Source organism: Chlamydotis macqueenii, chromosome 1 (genome assembly GCF_036417535.1).
Source record: "Chlamydotis macqueenii isolate bChlMac1 chromosome 1, bChlMac1.mat, whole genome shotgun sequence".
Lineage (NCBI taxonomy): Eukaryota > Metazoa > Chordata > Aves > Otidiformes > Otididae > Chlamydotis > Chlamydotis macqueenii.
Window position 1 is genome coordinate 117,696,053 of NC_141556.1, and position 24,553 is coordinate 117,720,605.

Below are 24,553 nucleotides of genomic sequence, written 5' to 3' on the forward strand. Positions count from 1 at the left end.
CATGAAGGTCATCACTTGTGAAATAGCATGGCATAATAAGGAGCCTGTTTACAGCTTAGACTTCCAGCATGGAGCTGATGGGAAGATCAATCGACTGGCCTCAGCAGGTGTGGACACAGCTGTTCGTGTAAGTTTCAGACCTGTTTATTTTGGTTTTGTAGCATGTGCAAAGCCTGAAATGGCTTGTTATCTAAGGGGTTAGATTATTGGCCTGTACATGGCAGTGGTGGTGGATGGTTTAGGGAAGGAGTCTGAGATTGTACAGCTATAGACAGAATGACTGTTCCCCTCACACAGTGTCCTTAAGTTCTGCTGCTGAATGTGGAACTGTTATTTTTAGAAAATTACTTGCATGGACTGTTGAGTGATATTCCTGAGTAGTAACTGCTAGTTTAGGGCACAGTCTTGTGTTAGTCAGTGAGAAACAACTGGTTTTAATTTCTTTATGTTCGTTAAAGTTGAATGTTATCTGCCATTTTATGAGTAGTCGCTCAACAATATGAGGTCTTTCTACAACCTTTTTCACTCAGCTTCAGGTGTGTCTCTCCTAAATAATTTTATTTGGTGCTAGCAAACTTGGTTAATCAGTTGCTTATCCTTTTGAGAATCACTTATGAAAATGTTGAATAGGACAAACCCCAAAAGATGTGGCTGTAGGAGTCACATCAGACAGTTGTTGCACAGCAAAATCAGACAGTTGTTTACTGTCTTCTAAATTCTTAATGCACATGAGGACTGTACCCATCATTCAATGGTCTCTTGTTTTCTTTAAAAGCCTTAGCCCTAGTCAGAAGGCTTTGGGAAATAGAGTGTACTGGGTGAACCACGTTCCTTTTATCTGGATGTTTGTCAACTCCTTAAATGAAGTTAATGGCCAAGTGAGGCACAACTTTTTTGCAGATAAATAAATTTATTTATTTATTTGACGACTTCTCTGTATGGAAGGTAGACATAGTGGTCAGAATTTTTCTGGATCACCATTAGAGCATTTGTAAAAAAACTTACACATTTGCCTCCCCTGTTTTTTGGAGCTGAGAGTGAAACAGAGTAGGTTACCCTCACTGTTGGGCTGTTCATTTCATATTTGAGTTCCTGTAGGTCGCTTCAGTATCTGGGCCTGGTGATTTCCTGTAAAAAAAAAAACCAAAACATTTTTTGCTTGTTTACTAAAATCTGTACTGCTAACCTTAACTTTGAGACAGTTCCTCAAAGTCATCCTGCAATAAAGAATGCTTCCAACCCGACACCCTCCCCATGCTCCTTATTAATGAACTCCAATGCAAAGAATTCATGTAGGTTCTCTGCTATGTGTGTGTGTATCTGTCTGTCTATTTATTTGTCTTTACGTGGTAATTTTGCATTTTAATTATCTTTTGGGCCTACTTGTGTTCTGTCGGGCTTCCGTCATCTGTTTGAAGATGAAATTAAAAATATTGTTATAAAGTTGTACTACCGGTGCAATAGGCACAGACAAAGAATAAGGTTTCCTTTTGTCTTACAGCTGCATTTTCTTCTGAGTAGTGAAATGCTCTGTTTTAGCAGAGAATTTGAATTTAAAAATCAGATTAATAGTTACATTTAGAATGCCTGGATTTGGTCCAGATTTCTTCCTCAGGATCCTCAATGCAGTATTTTGTGAAATATGCCAATATTTCTTAAAATATTTATTAGCAAATTATTATGAATAGCAACTGCTGTGCTATGTACATGATCAGAATGCCTCTTTCTTTTAGAGACAGTAAATGGGATAGTTGTCATTAAAAATTAGGGTTTTGTTCCAGTAGCCTCAGCCAAAATCTTTCTTTTCCTCACTGGCAAGTTGACTTCTTACCTGATGGTGTATGCTTTTCAGGGATTTTGGCTGTATATATAGGTTATAGGTTATATTACCTATAGGTAATAGGTTATATTACCATGTTTATACATACACATATTTTAGGGCAAGAAAAATTTCAGTCATCTTTGACATAAAAGATACTGCTGCTATATCTTCTTTTGGAAGACTATTGCATAAAGAGGTCTTAATTCAGGCTGCTTCATTGTTTGATATATTCCTGTCAAGGCCTGATTGTTGAGAGTTTTTTGGTTTTTTTTTTTGTTTTTCTAAACTGAGCTGCATCCAAGAGCAGATTATTTGAAACATCAAATGTGATTTAGTTGTCTGTGGCCTTCGTCCCACAATATAGGGACATAACAGTGTTCCTCTTGTAGCTGAACCTGTGCACAAGTAGAGCAGTAGGAGTGGCATCATTATGCATTGTAAAATCAAGAACAAGTGGGATCAGGAACTCCTCAAGCCAGCATTGCTGAAAAAGTGTCTGTATCATGCAACTGTCTTAATGTCTTGGTTATGATCAGTGGGGAACTGAAATTATTATAATTCTTGCTCATATCATCTATTTGAAACCAGTAAATCCATTGACCTTTGGGGTATACTGCAAAACTCTTGAACTTGCTCAGATTTCTAAAGAGAACTAGTATGTTGGGGTTTTTTCTCCTGTAATAATCAGGGTTTTTGGTTTTTTTTTCAGACTGTTACAGTTTGTGATTGATGGATTTGTTAACAAGATACTGTAATTCTGTGCTATTGAATCATTGTATTTATAGGCTTGTTGAATACCTTTGAAGCTAGAGGTTGTCGATGAATGAAGAGAGAATGATTTTCTGTGTTTGGTTGTTTTTTTTTTAATTTATTGGAAATACTCAGTAATATATTTCATCAGACTAAAAAATACTGTAATGTAATTGCAGCTTGTGGTGGGTTGACCTCAGCTGGCCACCAGGTGCCCACCAAGCCACTCTGTTGCTCCCCCTCTTCAGCAGGATAGGGAGAAAATACGATGGAAAAGCTCCGGTCGAGACAAGGACAGGGAGATCACTTACTAATTATTGTCATGGGCAAAACAGACTCGACTTATGGAAATTAATTTATTGCCAATTTATAGCAGAGTAGGATAGTGAGAAACAAGAACAAAACTAAAAAGACCTTCCTCCTATCCCTCCCTTCCTCCTAGGCTCAACTTCACTCCTGACTCTTCTTCCTCCTCCACCCAAGCAGCACAGGGGGATGGAGAATGTGGGCTGAGGTCAGTTCATTACACATTGTCTCTGTCACTCCTTCCTCCTCATGCTTCTCTCCTGCTGCAGCGTGGGGTCCTTCCTACGGGAGACAGTCTTTCACATGTGAAACTTCTCCAACACAGGTCCTTCCCATGGGCCGCAGTACTTCATGAACTGTGCCAGCATGGGCCCTTTCCATGGGGAAAGTTCCTTCAGGAATGGACTGCTCTAGCATGGAACCTCTACGAGGTCACAGTTCCTGACAGAAAACCTGCTCCGACATGGACTTCTCTTCACAGGCCACGGCTCCTTCCAAGAGCCTGTTCCAGGACAGGCTGTCCACAGGCAGCAGCTTCCTTCAGGCACAACCGCCTGCCCCAGCGTGTGTTCTCCACTGGCTGCAGGTGGATCTCTGCTCCTCCATGGGCTGCAGGGGGACAACCTGCCTCACCATGGGCTGCACCAAGGCCTGCAGGGGAATCTCTGCTCCGGTGTCTTGAGCACTACCTCCTGCTCCTTCTTCACTGACTTTGGTGTCTGCAGGGCTGTTTCTCTCACAGCTGCTGTGCAGTATTTTTTACCCTTTCTTAAATATGTTGTCACAGAGACATCACCAGTGTCACTGATGGGCTGAGCTTTGGCTAGCAGTAGGACAGTCTTGGAGCCACCTGGAGCTGGCTCTGTCCAACATGGGGGCAGCTTCTGGTGTCTTCTCACAGAAACCAGCCCTGAAGCCTCCCCCAGTTACCAAAACCATGGCACATAAACCCAGTACACAGCTGTAGCTCACAGAGGGAAAACCTGTGGTGCAACTGCAGCTTTAGCTCTGAAGGTTTCAGATAATAAGTTCAGTGCCCAAGGAGTAAATTGTGGATTACTGAAGTGGTACATATGTATTACATCTTGTTCCTGAAAACTCTCTGTAATGCTTTTGTAACTAGATATGGAAAGTGGAAAAAGGGCCAGATGGAAAAGCTATTGTGGAATTCTTGTCCAACCTCACCCGCCATACCAAAGCAGTAAATGTTGTGCGCTTCTCTCCAAGTGGTGAGATCCTAGCATCTGGAGGAGATGGTGAGAACTGCTTCTCATGTGTCTTATGCGAGATAATTGTGATGTTGAACTAAATGTAATCCATTAATAAAACAGTGAATGGGAAAGAAAGAAGTTCATGTGATTTCTTCTACAGATGCTGTTATTTTATTGTGGAAGCTGAATGATAGCAAAGAATTGGAACCATCGGTTTTTCAGGATGAAGATGAAGCTCAGCTCAACAAGGAGAACTGGACAGTCGTTAAAACTTTAAGGTAGCTTAATGTTTTTTGAGTTTTTCTCTTCAGTGTTTTTGATTCCTCAGTGGCTTTTATCATCTGGTGCAGTCTTTTGTTTAGTGTGTGTAGAACTTCAATGCTCTCTAAAATTTACTTGCTCTACTATCATCCTTTTATTGCATTTAAACTTTTTTGATACAGTGCCAACCTACATCCTTTCGTTAAGGCAGTAAGATTTGGCACTTATATGACATAACTGATGTGCTCTGAAATTGGTTCCTGAGATTTGCAGTTACTTAAAGCTTAGCACAGAGATATATATAAAGTAAATGTGAAGTTGTATTTACTAGCTTTGTAGTGGAAATTTCAATCATTATTAAGGCAAAAAGCACCAGTAGATAAAATGATTCATGCAGTTTTGCCAGGTGATAGCTCTGAAGCTCGACCAATCTTTTTCAACTAGTTGACTTAATAGTTGAGAATCTACTGTATTATACAGCTCTTGTTTCAAGTGTACGATGATTAATTAAATATACATGCTGTGACTGCTAAAACTAGGTAAGTATTAGCTGATGGTGGCTAAGGCATCAAGCCACTGCTGGCAGTGGAACTAGAACAGTGTTCTGTTCTCACTCTCAGCTGAAGTCTGAAAGAAATTTGTGGTTCTGGACCCAGAAATGCATTTTGAATGAGGAGTATGTATAACTCTGCATTGCTTTCTGTGTAGTATTTGTTAAAAGTTTTGGTCTCTATCTGTCTATACTGATAAAATCTTGAGAATTTATACTTGTTTACAAAAAAATAAGTAACTCTACTAGCCGTAACTGATACATTCCTTGCAACTGCTGAGGTTTATGTGAGAACAGTTTCAAAAGTGCTAGTGGGATGGCTTGAAGCACCAGCATGGTCCTTTAGGAACATTAGAATTAATCTTTTAAAGCAAGCAAACAAACCCAATCCCCCTTCCCTAAACTTATTGTTGCAAATATTTATTGTTGAAGTTACCACACTGTGGTCTTCAAATGACAAGCAGTAAAAATTGTTTTTGATGGAGCCCTTCTATGTATCTTCTGAATATTCTGAATATCTTTCAATGTTTATTCAACTGTATCTAAATCAACCTTAATTTTCTGTTTCATGTGGTTCTACTGAGTATGCATATTTGTTTACTGCTTTTATGAAACCCTTAAATGGAAAGTCTTTTTGAATAGCAACACTTCCTAATTACTTTGGTATAGTGGTTTGTTTTGTTTTTTTTTTTTTCTGTTTGTACAAATCCTAGAAATGCTAGTTTCCAGATCTCTAGGTAAATGTAAAAATTCATAAACGACTTCAAATGTTGGGTTCTCATTTGTTTGTGAAAAAGATGTGTTGAAAAGGCAGGCTTGTTTTGATGTGCTTTTTAAAAACGTTCTACCACCTTCTGAATATGGAAGTTTTTTTATAAAAGCTGAAAGTTGTGCTGTTTATTTTACTTCAGTGATACCTTATCTGCCTCTGATCTTTTTTATAACCTAAAATACATAAAATTTATGTTTCATGTAGCTGTTAAATTTTAACTTAATTGGTTTCTTCTCTTCTGACTTCTAGAGGCCACTTAGAAGATGTATATGATATTTGTTGGACCTCAGATGGAAATTACATGGCATCTGCTTCTGTAGATAACACAGCTATAATGTGGGATGTCAACAAAGGTAAATGCTCTGTCTGTTGCTTGTGTCTCCAGTCCTGGTGGAATTACCTCATGGTATTTACCAAAGGAGTTGAAAGCATCTTTTTTTGTGATTGCTAGATTTCTGGGATTGTGAGGCAGATAGCCCAGCACATAAAGATACCCTCAGGCCAGCAAAATTTACACGAGTAATCTCTTCACCTTGGAGTATTCAGGAAATAAACTTCATCCAATTTCGCCCCCTCCCCGATTCCTACACAAGCAGCTTCTATATTACTTACTTCAACCCTCACCCCAACAAACAAACAAAACTTGACTGGTATCAAGTAACTGACTACCTAGGTAAAAAATGGGAAGCAAATGTAGAATGTAGGCTCTGTTTTGCAAGATGGGACTTTTTTTATGGCTCCGTTATGCAAAACACTTCTGTTCATTCTCATCCCATTGCAGTAGGATTGGTTGTATTTTCCAAGAAAGGCCCATCTGTACAAGTTCTGATAGTAACCAGCTATGTGAGGTTGCTTTACAATGGCTTGATGTTTTCTTATTAGCAGTGTAAGTCATTACTTTCAGTTTTAATTTAATGTGGAAATAGTTAACCTTCTCCAAAGTTAACCTTTTATCTCACATTTCTAATATTTAGTGACCAGTTAAGAAAAATAAAGTAGAATCCAGGTTAATTTTTCAGTGCATGCACACAAGAAAATACAAATGTTCTGCTGCTGACATTTTTTTATACTCTTAGTTTGAGTGCTTAATGTCTCTGCCATCTGAACTGTCACACGTACTCCTTTCCAGAAGTCTTTATCATACATAGATGAATGTTCAATTAAGAGTGTGTGTGCTTAGAGCATAAGTATGTGTAGGGGCATTGTGACCAAACATCTCTTGCATTTCATACTGCTTTTAACAACTTTAAAGGGATATATCTGTTAGAATTATTACTTTAAAAAGCTGAATGGCCTCTTAAACTGATATGTTGCTTATGTGCAATGTCTTCCATTCTCACTGCTTTCTTTTAGCTCGCAATTAATGCCATGGAGGGCATTTTGTGTCTTCTAGGCAGAGAGGCAACTAGTAAGTTGGAAGTAAGAAGCTATTACTGGAAAATGTAGGCTCTGTGATTGAAGCTCTAGGTACATGAAAGGAAAGTGTTTCAAGGATAGCTTCCAGTACTACCCAGGCAAAAAATGACTGGAAGAAAATTAATAGTAAAAATCCATAAGGCTGTTCAGTACAAAGAGAGCTTCATTGGCTTAAGTCCTTGAGGTGCAAACTGTTGGCAGCTTACAGGGTATCCTGTAGAAATAGCATTATGTGTTTGCTCTGTTCTTACACTCTTCCTTAGGCATCTGTTGTTGGCCACTGTCGAAGACAAAATGCTGCAGCAGGAGAACTTTTGGTGTTACGCAGCATGGCCTCAACTCTATTTGTGTAATCTTTTTGAAGAGCTATTGTCTTTGAAGAAATACTGTAAGCTGACAAATTTCAACAAAGCAACACTTAACTAATAGGAAAAAAACCCACCTGTCACTAGTATTCAAAACAAACTATTTAATGAGAATTATCTGTAATTTTACATCATCACAGTGCTTAGGATCTGAGATATTTAACTGTGGAACATCAGTGGGTCAAGAGAGTTCATGCATTTGAGACATATTCATGACACATGTCACAATTTGCTGTACTTGTGAAAATTCTAGAAATCAAGCAACTGTTTCTGGTATTCTTATCAGGTACCATCAAGTTAGCAGTTTGTGTGTTTAAAAATTATATCTCTGTATTTTGAAACATTTTGTCTTGTTTTGTTTCTGAAATGAAGAAATGCTTTAAAACACATTTGAATTTAGAATCTGAAAACTGTTTGTAATTCCAGGACAGAAGGTTTCAATATTAAATGAACACAAGAGTTATGTCCAAGGAATAACCTGGGATCCTCTAGGCCAGTACATTGCAACTCTGAGTTGTGATAGGTGAGCTGCTGGCCTAAGTGTTTTGCCTTAGTATTCTTTCTTACTTGAGGATGAATTAAAAGCAAGTGTACAGGATAAATGTGACTTTTCTTTTAATTTTATTCAGATTGTTCTGTAAGAAGATTGATGTGAAAGTAACATTATACTTTAATTAATCTTTTGCTTGCGGTAAATGATACCTGGGGTCTGAGTGTCCTCTAAACAGCAAATAAGCTTACATAAATTTTTGTTGAAAAGTTTCTTCAGGAAATAAGTTTTCATTGTATTGGTCATTAGAGATACTAAATGCGTCTTAAGAGAGTGCTGCATTCTCTGGTTGTTAATGAGCTAGTATCCTTGTCCTTCTATGGAAAGATATAAACAAGTTAAGAAATCAGTTAAAATGTTTTTCCACTGATATCTTTCTTTTGCCCTCTTGCTCACTCCATCCTGAACAGTTTTGTAAGTGATGTCATTGGGAAAGCTGAACACACACTTCATAAACTTGGCCCTTGTCAGAACTTTGAGTGAGCTTAAACTATTCAGGGCATATGTGCTGCTCTGAAGGGATTCGCAGCTGGCTAATAAATGCATGTCATCTGGCACCTACTACAAAGAAAATTGCTGTAATAGTGGAAAAGTAGTTTTAATTTAAGATTTGCAATAGGCTCAGAAAAATTCTAAGTGGATGGCAATTAGGTCATTATGAGCCTCTGTCTTCTGATAATCGGTTTTGTGAGATCTGTGTGTTTTATTGAAAAAAACAGCAGTGAAACACAAGTCATAGAATGATGCACAAGTTTTTCTTGGAGTGAAGTTGCAAGCGAGGGCATGAACTAATTTGAAGAGGGAAAATTTCCCACCGAGTTCCTGATGCTTTTCTGCAAGGTCAGTGGGTATCTGGCAGGAGCCAGGCCAGTTGCCAGGACTGGGCACTCACTGTTTCAGCACACTGAATGAGCAGAAAACTGTCTAGTTTTTGTGTTAGGTTGTTTTTCTACCAGCCTAACAAACCAACATAACTTGGTGAAGGTCAGAACTGGCAGAAAGGAGGGAGTGGTGGGATTTGCTTAGGCTACCTGCTGTTTTAGTGAGATGAAGTCTGGTGGGTTCCAACGTTCTGTACAGAGGCATGCTTCAGTTTTCATTTATTCCGAAGGAAACTGAAGCACAGAGATACAGCTAATTGTTTTTGAGGCGAGTTTCCGCTGTGCAGGAACATAGTGGCTGTTACAACACAGGTAGGAATGGTGTGGCCATTTGCTGTCCACTGGTTCCTTCATTCCTCCACAAATGCATATGCTGGTACTTCACAAACCTTATTGCATCAAATAATTGTCAGTGATTCATTGGTTATTTAGCCATCAAAACATGCGCCCCCTGACTGGTGTCTCATGAAAAGAGTTATAGTTAATGTGTGATTATCATTTGTATTTGGAGGTCCTGACTAAGAAGTGAGGTTCTGTAGTGTTGTGTGAAACTTGGAGTGAAAGGAAGCTGTTCATCGCTGACTGTGCTCTCCACCTTGTAGGGTCCTGCGGGTATACAACACGCAAACCAAGCGTGTAGCGTTCAATGTTACCAAGATGCCTTCCGGATCAGGAGCTGAAGGAGAGGTACCTTGTTCTGCTACTAATTGTACTGGAGAATGTGCCGGGTGCTATTTTATACGAGTTGTTCTATTCTATGAAACAAAAGGGGCAAATGTTTTCCATTCAAGTAATTAATACATCAGATGTTTTTGTCTCTCTCTCACCTTTGCATTTTGTAAATAGAGACAGCTTCAGGTTTCCTTGAACATCACAGAAATGACTAAGAAAGAACACTGCCTGCTGCTATTGATCTCTTGCAAGTTCAACTAATTAAAGCAGTAACAAAATGTCTTTTGATTGTAAATGTTTTTAAAAGTGTGGAAAAAATAGTATGCATAGTGAACTCTTAATAGGAAAAACTTCAAACATGTCTGTCAGTAGATGTTAGTTTATTAATGGATATGACATTGAAAATTTCAGGCTGCTGACTTTAAAACACTATTTCTAAGAGATAATCTGATTTTTTAGGAAATATATGAATTAGGGAAAATTTAGGAAATTCTCCCTAGCCCTAAGACAGAATACAAAGAGCTTTTTTCACCCAAGCAGTTCTAAGTGATAGTAAAATAACACCTCCGAGCTGCCTATAACCTTTTAATTCCTTCTGTTCCTTTTCTTTTTTTTTTGTGAAAACATTTGTAAGAGTTTTATAGAGACTAAAGAACAGGCCTGAGAGAAGGCGTTTTGCCATTTTAGAAGTTCTCTTTAAACCTCTAATACTAGAATTAAAATTAAATGCCTGAGGGACAGACTTTTACGTTGACTGTTAAATAATGTTGTTCTCCAGGTTATTACTATTTTTTGATTACTGGTCTAATGTGACTGCTTTTGGAGTGTTTTGATTAGTAGCTGAAGAGGGATCAAGGACTATTTTTCTTAGCTGTGAAAAATTTATAGCACAGCAGAAAGTGAGTTTGAAGGAGACGTTGTTTTTTAAACATTTGTCTTTTATTTTAAAAGTTCCATCAGATCGGATTGTACAACTGGACGATTTTTCTTACTTGAATTCCAGCTGACATGTTCGTGGCACTTTATACAATCATATTTTCAACGTTACAGGCTAGGAGCTATCGGATGTTTCACGATGATGGCATGAAGTCATTTTTCCGCAGGCTGAGTTTTACTCCTGATGGCTCCTATTTACTCACTCCAGGTATGTGAGAACGTGTACTATAACCTTCATTGTATCTACTGTGCTCTAGTTTGAATGTGCATCAAGGTTGCTTTCAAACTGCTAGAGGATGCTTATTTATGTCAGTTATGCCATTCCTTATTCTTCCTACTGAAGAAGATAGAGACTCCACAATACTCTTCCATTAGCAGTCCAGAACGTCAACTTTCTCCTGTGCTAAAAATTGTATTTATGGCATTTTTCTGAACTGAAACATGTAAATTGCAACAATATGGCTCTGTTAAAATAGAAATGAAGAACAATGAGTGGTTTCTTTTGACTGGTCTCTCTTTCTTTGTATACTTTCTTAAGAACATTCTGCAGTCATAGTAAAAATAACATTGCAAGGAGGGGATCAGTTTGCCCATAGAAGCACTGCTTTTATAGATGTCTGGCAACATCAAAAAGAAGGTTTGAGGGGGAAGTGTATAAGGGAAACAAAAAAAAGCACTAAGTAAATATTTGGGGTGCCTTTTTGAGTTGTGTTCAGGTCGCACAGCTCTTGCCCAACTGACAAGCCTAATTCCTGAGAAGCAGAGTGTTTATGGACATGAAGTGTGTACTCAGTACCTTTTTGAGTTCATGAGTAATGTTTTAACCTTTATTTTTGCAGCTGGTTGTGTTGAATCAGGAGAAAATGTAACAAACACCACATATGTTTTCTCCAGAAACAATCTTAAAAGGTAGAGTTTAATAAGATAAAAATATCTTTTTATTAAAAATAAATAAATAAAAACTGTTTTCTGAAATACTGATTCTTTATAAAAGGCCCATGGGTCACCTGCCATGTCCTGGAAAGGCAACTCTTGCTGTTCGCTGCTGCCCAGTCTACTTTGAGTTGAGACGAGCATTTAATAAAGGTACTGTAAATTCTTCAGGGAGCACGATTTTACAGCAAATATGTGAAAAGGCCAACGTGACTGTTTACTCTTTTATGCCCTAGCCTTTTACCATTCTGTTAAGATAGTGTCATACCACATCTTAGAAGCTGTTTCCTGATTCTAAGACCCTGAATTCACCTTAAGTACTTTGTGAGTAGCTTTTGATATAGTGGATAATCGTTCTTACTTGGCCTCTTAGGCTACAGAAAAAACATTTAATCTTTTTCTTTAACTTTTAACCACTTTGTGTGAGTAAAAGTAAATAACTTGGCTTAGTGCTAAAGGAGCGACTCAGTGAAATATTTTCTCTTAGTCTTGACTACCCACATCACAGAAGCACCAGAGAGTTGGTGTAGTTTGCGACAACTGTTGATGTTTATTCAAGGAAACCAACCCTGAAGCAGTGCTGGTGTTATTGGTGAGAACAGGAGTTCTGAGGTGGGGAAAGGATTGTGTGACATTGCTTGACAGCTTACCTGGAGATTGAAATCCAGCCTTATCTTGAGCCCAGTGGATATAGAAGTGTTTATATTTTAACAAGACCGGTCATACTCTGGTGAAATGGCAGAGCTTTGCCTATTTCTTTAGAAGGTCAGTTTGTAGTCTTCCTTACAGCATTTAGAAATCACCTGTTATGTTCTGTATTCTCATCATAATCTTCAGATTGATTGTAATGGTGTGTTGCAAAGTAAGGAGATGAGTGTCTGCTCTTAGTCTTTGTAGCTCCTCTAAACAAAGAGTTCCGTTTCTACAACGTACACCCAGAAAAGTGAAAATCTATCATATGCTAGAAATCTATAGATGTGAGTACCTTGCATTATGTTATTATTACTGGCCTGTCTGTTTTCGTGCATAGCTTCCATAATCATCATAGAACTGAATGGGAGCTCTGTATATTAGAAACTTCTGAAAGCAGCTAGCTAGCGCTCAGCTCAGTGGAAGCTGGAATAATCTGACCTTACAAAGAACTAATGTTGTGATGAAAAGACTAGCTAGGAGCTGAACCCAAGATAACACAAATAGAGCTAAATTTCTTGTTTTGTCTGAGTCATACAGAATATAACATGGTGGTATAAATTTATTGTGACCTTGATTTATACTATAGCCTAAAGTGTGTTTGTTTGGATTTTAATACTAAACTTCATATATGAATGAAAATATGAATTAAAAATTTCAGCTGGAAAATGTATGACAAACTTTACAAAACAAAATAAGAGCAATCCAGATGGACAAAGCTTCTGTCAATTTCCCTCTCTTCAGGTAAGACAGTAGAGGGCAAACTTCAGAGAACAGAAATGTTAGTTCTCGACATTTTATAGAAGTACTATCTTCTCAGCCATTATCTTGATATTGATTAATAATTAAGTCTTTATTTCGATTTATGACTAAGCTAATGCAGTTGCTGCCTTGCAATGAATGCAAGAAAGAATTCTCAATGTGTTTGTTTATGTGTATTCTAGATGAAACCAGTCAGAAATCATCTCCTGCTCTGTTTAATCTACCCTATCGATTGGTGTTTGCTGTTGCTTCAGAAGATTCTGTGCTTTTTTATGATACTGAGCAGTCCTTTCCCTTTGGTTATGTTTCTAACATACATTATCACACCCTGAGTGATGTTTCGTGGTAAGTAATTGTTATATTTGTTGTGATGAAGGAAATGTCCTTTTTACATGTTGAAGTTCTGCACAACATCTTGTGTCTTGCTTTAATTTTATGGTTTTATGACACGCATGTGGCCACTGTCATAGCAGTGTCTGAACAGCAAGCCACTTCCCCCCTTCCCCCTCTGCCGCCCTGTAAACCGGAGAATTACGATTCTTTATTGGTTGGGAAACAAGGTGGAAGCACTCTGGGGATAAGCAGATGGAAATTTTTATGAAAGCTAATGTACTAAGTGGCCATGAAACGTACTAATTGTTCAGACAGTATAACTGGTAGTAATGAATTTATTTGAGGTTTTGGAGGTCATCTCTCTGAGTTCGAGTGTCTGTATCCTGGTCAAATTCTGCCTTATCAGCACGATTCTGCTCAGTGGTTCTTCATATATGGGACAAAGTAATTTATCTGACTTGATGTGGGGAGTCCAAACTGGAGCTGAAAATTGAATTCAAGTCTTGCTATCAGGATACACCCCTGTGCTGGACAAGGCTGCTTCTCTTATGCCTTTCTAGCCAATATACCTAAGCTGAGGACCACATGGAGGCCTCTTTTTCTGAAGTTATAATTGATGCTTACACACTGTGAAAACCACTGTGTGTCAGGAGGAGGGGAATGGAAGAGAATAGAAAATAAAGTCTTTTTAATCAGTGATAGATAAACATCACTTAGTGAAATGAGCACAAAGAGCCCATTCAGGTGAGCACCATGGTGATTCTGAGCATTGCCTCTACCTAGCACAAGGAGCGCAGCCAAACAGCTTGAACTGCTCTGCTGCTCTGAATGAGGAGAGGTCAGTATTATTTCAGAAACTGTGGCTAAAGATTTGTGTACTTGCAATTCAACCATACTTGTGGTAGCTCAAATGTAGGCAGGTGCTGGCAGCAGCATATTACAGGTGGTCACCAACAACATCAGAGGAATTAAATCAGATGCGAAGGTCAGAATTGAAGATCTTTTGTTCATTTGAATTGGATGTCTTTCACTTGACTGCATTTTTATTTAGATGTATACATGTACTTGGGGAAGGGAGGAGGAAGAGACAGGTACAGCATGTATTTTAGGTGGGAGTGTGAGGGTTGAAGAAAAGTTCTGACCTTTACTATTAATGGAAAAAAAAAATCACAAATAGGTCCAGCGATGGAGCCTTTCTTGCGATTTCTTCCACGGATGGATACTGTTCATTTGTTACCTTTGAGAAGGATGAACTGGGAGTACCACTGAAGGAGAAGCCACAGATAAATGTCAGGACTCCTGGTGCAACAGAGAAGAAAGTGAAAAAGAGCCAGTCACACAAAGTCACTTCCCCAAGCTCTAGACTGACAGAGGGGACTCCTCCCGGCAGGGTCACAGATCCCAGTACTCCCACCCTCCAACCTAGAACACCCACAGCTTCTGGTAAGGACTTACCTTCCGCACCTGTTGGCATAAAAAGTGTTCCAGTCTCATCTTCAGACGAGAGGAAAATCAGCCAGCCAGCCAGCCAGAGCACTAAAGTAAACCAGCCCAAGAGGATTACTCTCAACACTTTACAAGCATGGAGCAAGACGCCAAGGTGAGATTTATATTGCCGTTTCCAGTCATAAATACGAAGGCCAAGACAAGCTGTGCTTGTGCTACATTTAAAGGTTGAGGTTTAGACATAAATTCCCAGCCCCGTGTCTTGGTGGTAGCTGTCTTGACATGGAACTTTTTGTTCCAGTTGTACTGCAACTGAAAGGTCAAAATGTCTCCTGAATCCGAAATGTACAGCTTTTATATTTCTGTCTGGAATATGAGGCAGTAGCAAAGTTAACTCGACTGTTATGTCTTGTCCATATGGCAGCAACAGGTGTCTGTCTTCGGGTCCCATTTTCTATACAAAGATGGTACCTGAAGTCTTCGGCTGACAAGACCTATTTAAAGACCTTTCTAAGAAGTATTTTAAGAAGTAGAGAGTGCAAGACCCTCAGTGTGCGCAGTCAGAGGTGTGCATTGATTGAGATTATTTCCTAAGGTGAAGATCTAGGTTTTTAGAAATGGCCTGTAATCTGTGTATTGATTGTCAGACAGCCTGCAATATAAAATCCTGAGCTGGTGTGCAGCAGTAAGGAGACAGCCATGCAATTAGAGATCTAGACCTTGTCAGCAAAACAGGGCTATTTTAGAATTAAAGGAGATTATTATAACTTCTCATAGGAATGTTTTAATTAGTAGGTGGCTAGGAAGGAAGTGGTGAACAAGAAAGCAGGATAGTGGATTTCAACTTTGTTGGATCAACAGCCGCAAAGAAAACTTGAAGATGATGGTTTTCTACACACCGATGTTCATCTGTACTGGAACTAACAAGACAAAGGGTTGTAGGTAGTTGAAAGTGACTTTTGCCTAGAGGGTGGGATGATTAATCTTTTTATTTTTGAGAGAGAGAGAAACTATATTTAATCTTATCAACTGATTATGCTATGAGCGTCATCTTGTAGTAGCATGCATGGTGCTACCTGTAAGACTTTTTTTTTTTTTTTTTTTTTATGATTCAATCATCTGCCTCTCTTGTTCTTAATTTTTAAGTGCTATCCAGAAGAGATTTAGCAGAAGAAAACAGATTTTCAGTAATTGTTAGTGGACCTCAGTGGGCAAAAGAATTCCTTAGAGTTTTATGAATCTAAAGTGTTAACATGGACGGGGCTAGGGAATAGTAAGCGCAGCTAGTCTTAATTTTAAAATATTTGACCAAGATACTGTGCTCTGAAGGTGATTATCAAGCATTGCGCCACATAAAAGATATGCAAAAGTACTTTCTAGTGGAAAAGATCACTAGAGGTATTTGAAGTACTTCTAAAAAATGCTCGATTCAAAGTATAAGAAAAAAATATATATAGTAAGGTACATCTAAGCTACATTTAAATGTAACAGATTCTGTCTGAAGTAAATGTTTAAATAATTTGTGGAAATGATGGCTTTAAAGCAATTGAACTGTTTCTGCTCTTTTAAAGGAGAATAAACTTGATTCCCCTGAAGCCAGATACACCAGCCTCTGCATATACAGATACAGTTCCTATACCTCCTTCCTCAGAACAGGAACCTGGTAAGCTTTTGTGGTTATTAATATCCAGCAAAGTCTTTTGCCAATCAGTTCTTTTCATTATAGACTTCTGTTATAAGCTATGAGCTTATAACACAAGCACAATCAAGCAGAAACCTAAACCTAGTTGCAGATTCTGAATCTTCTTCATTGTCCTGGTGTGTTTGAAAGGTACTTTTGACAATACAAAGTGTGTTCTCACTATGATTGCTTTTGGGCAGCTTCTTATGTGACAATATGTCACTACAGTTCTTACAGTAACAAGTGCATTAGCTAATGCTGAAACTAAGAAAAGTAAATTCCCTTGGATGTAATGTTCTTCAGGTCCTACAGGTGGGTTTCAAAGACCATTGTACTTGCAGCACATCATTGTTTCAGATGCTAGACTCTCAAACCAGGGTTGTTTTAGTTTGGTTTTTGTTTTTTTTTTTTTTTTTTGGTGAGTGCTTAATTGTGAATTCAGCAAACCAATTTACTTTCTTAATCTGGATTTACTTAGCTTAAATAATTTTCCTATCTGCCTGTTACAGAGAAGCCATTACCATCTGATGACAGTCTTCAAAATCCCCCAGCATCAAAACGTCCTAGAACTGAGGAAATGTCTCTTTCTACATCCGCTGAAGATCAAATCAGCTGTGATTCAAACAAATAAAAGCAAGCTTTTAGTAGACTCTTCACAGTCTGAAGGAAATGCAGCCGTATCTGAGAGTGCACATCTTTTTGCAAATGTCACGTCTTCAATTCCTCATTAAAGTACCATATGCATATTTGGCATACTGCTGTGAACAAAGAAACTGGCAGCAGAAGACACAGGTTTCAGAAATGTAGCTTTGCAGAAGTACTAGTAGTTGGGAAGTGCCTTGTAAGTGCATTTCTACTTCTTGAAGATGGCATTCTTCAAGAAATGCCACAGCATAAGGAAATCAGGGTATTGAAAAGCCATACAGTAACCTAAAAGTTTATAAAGTCCCTAAGTTTATAAAGTATCCTGTCTTCCAGTAACCTGTCTGGCAAAACAACAGAATTTCTGAGGACTTAAGTGCATTTATAATGACTGTGTGGTTTAACACCAAAAAAGAAAGGAAACTATAATTCAAGCATCTTGGCTTGTGTGCTTAGCCATGTGCAAAATAATTCATGCTCTCCAGTACATGTGGAATGGAAGCTGATGTTCACATGCTCTGAATGCAGCAGGATACAGTATGACTGATGTGGTTGAAACATAAATCAGAACTTGTAACTGCAAGAAACAAGAAAGCAAAAGGAAGAAACCCTGTGAAGACCTGTTATAAGCATTAAACAGCAAAAGAAAGTTCTTAATTGTTCAGTTTCTGTATTTAAAAAAAAAATGCAGACATGAAATTTTCCTGAGGCAGCAGGATTTAAGAGTATACGTTATAAGTTTCCCCCTTGTTTCTAAATCTTAACTCCCTTAGCCAATAAAATATGATATAAATCCAGTGTATATTGAACTTCTAAAAGTTTGGTTTTAGCATTTAATCCTTGCACTAAGCATTTAGCATTTAAGAATTGTACTAAGACCTGCAGATTGAAAACAATGAGACAAAAATATTTGAAAAATCACTATGCTGGATTTGCTGTGGTGTGCAGACTTAGACTCCAGAAGTAGAATCTCAACCAGAGTATTCTGAGCTCTTCCACTTCATTTTGTTTAACATCATGGACTTGATTTTAATATAATTTTTAAAATGTGAGTAGTCATTCTAGCTGGTGATAGCACGTAGAAGTTTTAAGTAGAATTTTTTCTCATTATTTAGGCTATTCTGTTATTATAAGTGCCACAGCAAACAGGAGGGGAAAGCTACAATTCATATTAAAGCTCTTTGACTTCCATTCTTCTCTGGATGTGGTTGGTTTTAAGATGTGTAATTTACTTAGTAATTTTTTTCTGTCTGTTTTTAAGAAAGTGGACTAATACTTTAGGAAAGCAGAAATATAAAAGTTTCAGAAATTATTCATAAATATTTCATCGGGAGGAAATATTAACAAATACCTGTGTCAGTGTTTCAGGGAAATTAAGTATGTTGCCTACAATTAAATTGCAACAGAAATTAATAAGCAGAGACTTGTAGGAAATGAACTGTATCTTTGCTTTCAACCACTGAGATGAGGGTGGAACTTCATTAGACTTGCCCAAACCTGGGTTTTCTTCTAGTGAGGAATAGAGAGATTTAATTACCAAACAAAGCCACATCTAAAACTGTTATTTTCCCTGAATGTTTATAGAGATATCTAAATGAAAGTTTGTAGAGATATCTGAATTGATAGCTGAAGCAGATATTTGTAACTAACATGCATTGCTGGACAGGCTATTTTATGTTTTGTCCAGTTTGAGTTATAGGAGTTTGGCTATTTCATCTTTCCCTGGGACAGTACTGTAGTGCTTTTCGTGCACTGCAAAGGATCCTTTGAATTCAAACTTCTAAATACTAACTGCAAAGCTATCCTAATAAGTATTTTTGAACCTTCTCTTTTGTTTTTCTTTTATTTACACAATATATTTCAACATAAACTACTTTTTCTGTTGAGAACTAGTAGGTTGAGTATATTATTTTAGCGCTATTGGCATACCTGGTCTCTGTGGTCTTCAGTCTTCAGATGCAATTATTTGCCAGAGTATTCATCTTTATTTCCTACCATAACCATTCAGGTGAGATCTACATCTGTTTATATGGTTGTTCAGCTTAATTTTGCTCTGCCTTAGAATCTAATTAGAGCTATAAAGTTAATGTGGCTTTCACTGCTGCCTTTTGGAGACTATTTTCTCATCATGATCTCTGTCAGAATGCTCTACCTGATACTTTGTCTTCTCTAAAAGGAATTTTTTTCCCTTTAGTTTTATTTATCTCTTGCCACTCTGATTTCCTACTTTTCTTCTCTGTTGATTCTGTTACTTACACACTGCTTTCTCAAATTTATGTGGTACTAGGTTTTTAACCTTTTTCTATAAATGGATGCCATCATGCATATAATAAATTACTATCTTTAACACTGTGACAGTCGGAACTGTGGATTCCTGTGTTTTGTGATCCCTGTTTCAGTCTCCAAGGGGCCATCCCCACAAAACCTTCATACTTAAGGCATTGAAAGCTATTTTCACACTGTTTGTAGAAAGTGGGTTCATGTTTTGTTCTCAGTCGTGCTCTAGACTCTGCTCCAAGACAGAACATGCCTAGCGTTCTTTCACTTCTTTCTTGACTGCTTCATAAGGTGATGTGTTGCACAGACGTGATTTTTTCAAGGGTGTTCTTTAGTCCAGTTTTGACTTAATTGTTATTTTTAATTGGTCAGATGAATTTTTTGTACTTCAAATGGACCCTGAGTTCATATTCCAACTGTGAATGCAGTGTAGGTGTTGTCACCTTGGGTCACATTTGGCTCAGTGCCTTCTGTAAGGATCTTACCCACTCTAAGGACTGTTATCCCACTTGTACTATCTTGATGAGATCGCATTAGGGAAAAATGCCCTATCTACATCTTTCGACCTCGCAGCAGTAAGAAGAGGGAGCCTGAACTCGTAGAATTAACCTCTGTAAGAGGCAGGAAATTACTGTTAAACTCGGGGAGCCATGGACTCTTCATTTGGGGTGTCCAAGCCCTGTTTCCATCAGCACATTTGGTACCAGTGTACGTTAGTGTCCCACAGGCCGGTCCCCTGAAAAACCAAAAAAAAGAGCACAGTCCCACAAAGTCATTTCCCCAGGCTCTAGGCTGACAGAGGGGACTGCTTGAGCAGGAAGATTGGACCAGATAACCTCCAGAGGTCCTGTCCAGCCTCGCCCATTCTGGGAATGATGCTGTTTCCAGTTTGGCATAGTTTGAACGAGCAAGTGATTTAACACTTAAGATGGAGAAGGTACTTACCAGTCACAGGAGTCCATTGAGATACGTGGTCTTCATATGCCATTTTTCCCTGTCTTCCTCAAAATCACATGCATTTTGTATAGGTGCATGAAGCTTAATGAAAGGTGGGAAGTAAATACATCCACTACAGCTACTGCATAGATAAAGTCTTCTGCATTGTCTGATAATGTAAATATCTATGTGGACTATATATCTTGGAGAGTTCAAGTTACAGGCAAGTCATCCTTTCCCTTTTTTAGATTGGTGGTCTTGCATGTCTTACATGTACTTCTCTGGCTTGACAGTAGATCTTTTAAAAGGTCATCTTTATATCCCAATTCTGCAGTTTCTTACTTAAATATATGTGTCTGTATGTATGTGTAATTCTTTTTCCATGTCGGAAAAACTTTTTGTTCGTTGCCTTAAACCACGTCCCATTTCTTGCCCAGTCTGCAGAAGCATAAAAGTATAAAACCGAAGTACAGAGCAACCACTGGATGTTCGCTCTCCTAACAGCAGTCCTCCTCCCGAGGCTATGGTGGAAAAATACTACCGGCCCAAAGAAGGGGAAAGAAAACATTTTTCTTTTTAAAAACAAGCTGTAGGTGAATCTATATAACAAATGTACATTATCACCAATTGAATTGTTTCTGTTGTTTCTACAAGCTTCCTTCAAAGAAGACAGGGTTTGCTTTCTTATGAATTACATTTTATAATTGGCTAAGGAAAGCAAGTCCATACTGTGGTAGTCTTTCTCTGTTGGGAGACGTAAAATGATAAACCTGAAATGCCACATGCAGCCTCAGACGTTCCAAGAATGTCTCGAGCATCATTTCTGTTGAAAAGCTCTTTGAAGAGGTAATGGGAGGGATCTGGGAGGGATCTAGAAGGCATGTGGACCAGCTGGTGAGTATACGCTCCAGCAGGTTTTCGATTGTCTTGGCATGAATTCCCAAGCTGTGATACATGGATTGCTAGAGGCACACAAAGTATTTCAACATCCAGGAGCTGCTGCTGCCACCAGCAGTGCTGGGTGGGAGCTGGCAAAAAAAGAAGAGAAATATGTTTGCACGCTCAACCCGTAAGTCACAAACCAGTTAATCATGTGTATACATATACCAATACCATCTTCTCTGTCCTATTCTGTTTTGAAAGGTTGCACCGCCATGTCATTTGTCTTGCAGCCCAAAAAAAGGAAGTAAAAAAGATGAGGGCAGAGTCACACAAAGCTGCTGGAGAAGGAGAGAGTGGCCATGGAGAGTGACATGTTTAAGGGCGATATGCAAGTAATTCTCACATGTGAAATGTGTTGTGGGTGCAAGAGTAAAAAGATATACAACTCCTTATTTACGCGAGATTTTTTTCTTTTTTTTCCTGTCTGGAAGGGCATTTCTTGCTGCTTACACCATGAGTCAGGCTAGTGCTGTGCAGTCAACAATAGATCTTTTCCATTGTTGAGTTATTGCTAGTTAAAATCATAAGGATGTCTTGCTCCTCAACAAAAATGTAGGTGGATGTACCACCTTAAAAACAGAATACTTTTGTGAGCCACTGAACTAGTGAGGCCTTGTTTCATATAGATAAATAGCTAATTGCACTGATGGTCTCAAACAGATATTGCAACTTTTTAGATGGGGAGGATTCACAACTGTCTTGCTCCTGAAGATACTTCCTAGTGTGTAATAATGGTTAATTTTTAGATGGCTAGACATCATGTACTATGTACATGCCTGTACTATTGATGTTAATCTTAATTTTTCTTCTATCAAGCTACCTATATTAATAGATTTGTAATTACTTAATCACTGCCTTTTTGTCAAAATGTGGTTGGTATTTGCATATGGATTCCAAATGGAATCTGTAGTTTGTATGCGCATGCTGTATGTTTACATAAACACTTCTTATGAAGAAAAACAGGCTTGACAAGGTAACTATTGTATGTATGTTTTCTGCTGTAGCACTTGCAGGATCACGAAAAAGAGGCAGACTGGAGTTACATGGTAATGCATGTTATCGTATGTTACACAAGAACAGGATATGCTATATGAAACCTATATACTTTTCACACTTGGTGCTACTTTAAAACTATTTTTCTGTTGCATTTCAAAGGCTGTAGATCATTGCTCCATGGCAACAGAATTTCATTGTGGAATTTATGTAGATGAATCAATATTACAAGCACATAGGCAACTGGAGAGAGGTCATAAAAGGGCTGGATTTTCAGAAGCAGTAAGAGCTCATGGGGGGCTTGGGCTAAATGATCTTCAAAGGTCCCTCCTAATCCAAGCCTATGGTAAGTAGAGGCTGAGGACTGATGTGTGAGCAGTGCTGTTTTGTCAATGTCTAAAATCTCATTTGACAGATGAGGAACACCATCAAACACCTTCTAACTTTAAGCTCGTTTTTGGGCAAAGTGGAAATGCCCACAGGGTCTTGAGGCTACCCGCTGGACTTTCATCCTTTTGCATCTCCCTTGGACAAGGACAAAGCTCTTACGGCAACAAGCAGAGAGATGTTTTGTAGCAGCCCAAAATCTCGAAATCACTTAAGTGCTCCCTGTATACTCCGAGTGCAGAAAGGAAATGGACAGGCAGACGTGAGACAGTGCTCCTACCCCGTGGTACCTCTGGATTTTCTCTGCCTCATGAGAGGTAGGAAAGGGGCCTTAGCTGTTGAAGAGGAGAAGGGTGTAGGTAGAAATGGAGATGGCTGGGAGAGGAAAAGTCACAGGTGTGGATTAAGTGTTTTCAGCTGGAATGTAGAGAGATACTTGAGAGTTAATACCAGAAGGAGAGGAAACACATTTGGGAAAAAGAAGTGGATGGGAAGCCAAGAGTGCAGAAAACATTATTAGTGGTAGGTGGCAAGGAGGGAGCTTCGTATTGTTGGGAGTTCCTGTACAGGACTAAGCCCAGTGATGATCCTTCTCACTGAAGTGCACCTAATTTTTCAGGCTGAGTTATAGTTGCACTATTGCTTTTGGTTTGTTTTTTTTTTTTTATTCCCTCTGGAATGGGCAGGCTCTTTTCTTGCCACAGAACTCTTAGTTTTGCAGTCTTCTGCCAGCTGGTCACAGTACTTGGGGAATGCTGTCTAAGCAGAAACCTGTACTCTGGACTTAAGTCTACTTAAAGACATTTCTTATCATCTTTATATCTTTTTATTGATTTTTCTAAAAAGTTATTATTTTTTGTTCCTTTCCACTTGGTGAATGAGAAAACTCTTTCCTATAAAAGCTTATTCTGAAGTTATTTCAGGAGGAAAATACAATAGGCTGACTTCAATCAAGAGATCTCCTCCATGCTGCCAGCTGTGAAAAGGAGCACGGCCTCTCCTACCCTACTCAGCAGCAGCATGTCAGGCAAGTCTGAAGGGTCTTCCAGCCAAAGCTGGTACTGCAGATTCTCCAAGCAATTGACCTTTAATGAGCCAGCATCCTGGGCTGGGGTGACACATACCCCCAGGCTGTGGGAGCATGAAGGACTCGTTGCACGCACATCCAGCAGAAGCTCTGGCTGTGGAAGCAACCAGCTGAAGGTCTTGGCAGCCTTAACAGAGAAACTAACATGAATTTTGGTATTGAGAAAAGTCTGCCAGGGAAAGAGCATTCAAGGTGCAAGACAGTACTGCATTCACCAGGTATTTTTTCCTGCTCCCCACCTTGTTCCAGACAGGCCTACTGAGGAGATCTCTCAGCCCCTCCTTGGCTGCACTTAATGCTGCCAATAAGCTCTGAAGCAAAATCCCCACATTTGCTACCAATTACCACTCTCCCTGACTAGCCTGGAGCCCCACACAGCAGGTCTGTTCTTCCGCACATGCAGGGTTTTGGGGCACTGCCATTTTCTCAATGCTGTTTCTCTGGGGAGCTGGCAGAGCTGCTCGTGGCACAGAGGCAGCTTTTAGGCACTAAGGTCGCCCTGACCTGGCTGCTCAGGCCTTTACCGAGTGGACTTTTTCTCTGCCACTGTTCTTTCTATCCTCCTTCATCCATGCATGAGAAGGTCTTCTATGTGGTCTAACAATTTTTCTGTGACCTGTTGAGCCTCTGTCCCTCCGGCGTGGCCTGCCCCGCTGCTGCCTGAGCGCTGGGGTGCCGGGGCTGCAGGTACTCCAACACCAGCAGAAGAGCTGGAATGTGCAAATGGGGAAGCAGTTAAGTTCTGGTTGTTTTTTGGTTTTTTTTTTTTTGATTTTTGGTTTTTTTTTCCCCTGCCAGTTCCCTTTCGTGTGTGTCAAATCAGCACACGCTGCTGTTTTTCCCGGCCGCTTTCAGCCAAGTGATATTGCTGAGAATCCGGCTGCTTACTCCGTCAACTGAAAACCCCAGAGAACCACGGCCCTGAGGCCTCTTGGCCTGCAACCTGAGAGGG

At 39.1% G+C, this 24,553-nt stretch overlaps 1 protein-coding gene across 1 annotated transcript; it reads left to right on the plus strand.

The window, feature by feature from the left end:
• Positions 1-19,343, plus strand: CHAF1B (chromatin assembly factor 1 subunit B). The gene is made up of 13 exons (XM_010121577.2): positions 1-127; positions 4,002-4,134; positions 4,250-4,367; positions 5,922-6,025; positions 7,880-7,976; positions 9,487-9,571; positions 10,607-10,700; positions 11,332-11,401; positions 11,487-11,578; positions 13,060-13,222; positions 14,388-14,810; positions 16,228-16,319; positions 16,847-19,343. The coding sequence occupies exons 1-13, from the start codon at positions 2-4 to the stop codon at positions 16,966-16,968; spliced, it is 1,719 nt and encodes a 572-aa protein (XP_010119879.1). The 5' UTR covers position 1; the 3' UTR covers positions 16,969-19,343.
• The last annotated feature ends 5,210 nt before the right edge of the window (positions 19,344-24,553 follow it).

Coding starts and splice junctions, on each gene's coding strand:
- CHAF1B (XM_010121577.2), top strand. CDS start 2: ATGAAGGTCATCACTTGTGAAATAGCATGGCATAATAAGGAGCCTGTT. Junction 14,811..16,227: donor GCATGGAGCAAGACGCCAAG/GTGAGATTTATA, acceptor GCTCTTTTAAAG/GAGAATAAACTTGATTCCCC. Junction 16,320..16,846: donor TTCCTCAGAACAGGAACCTG/GTAAGCTTTTGT, acceptor TGCCTGTTACAG/AGAAGCCATTACCATCTGAT.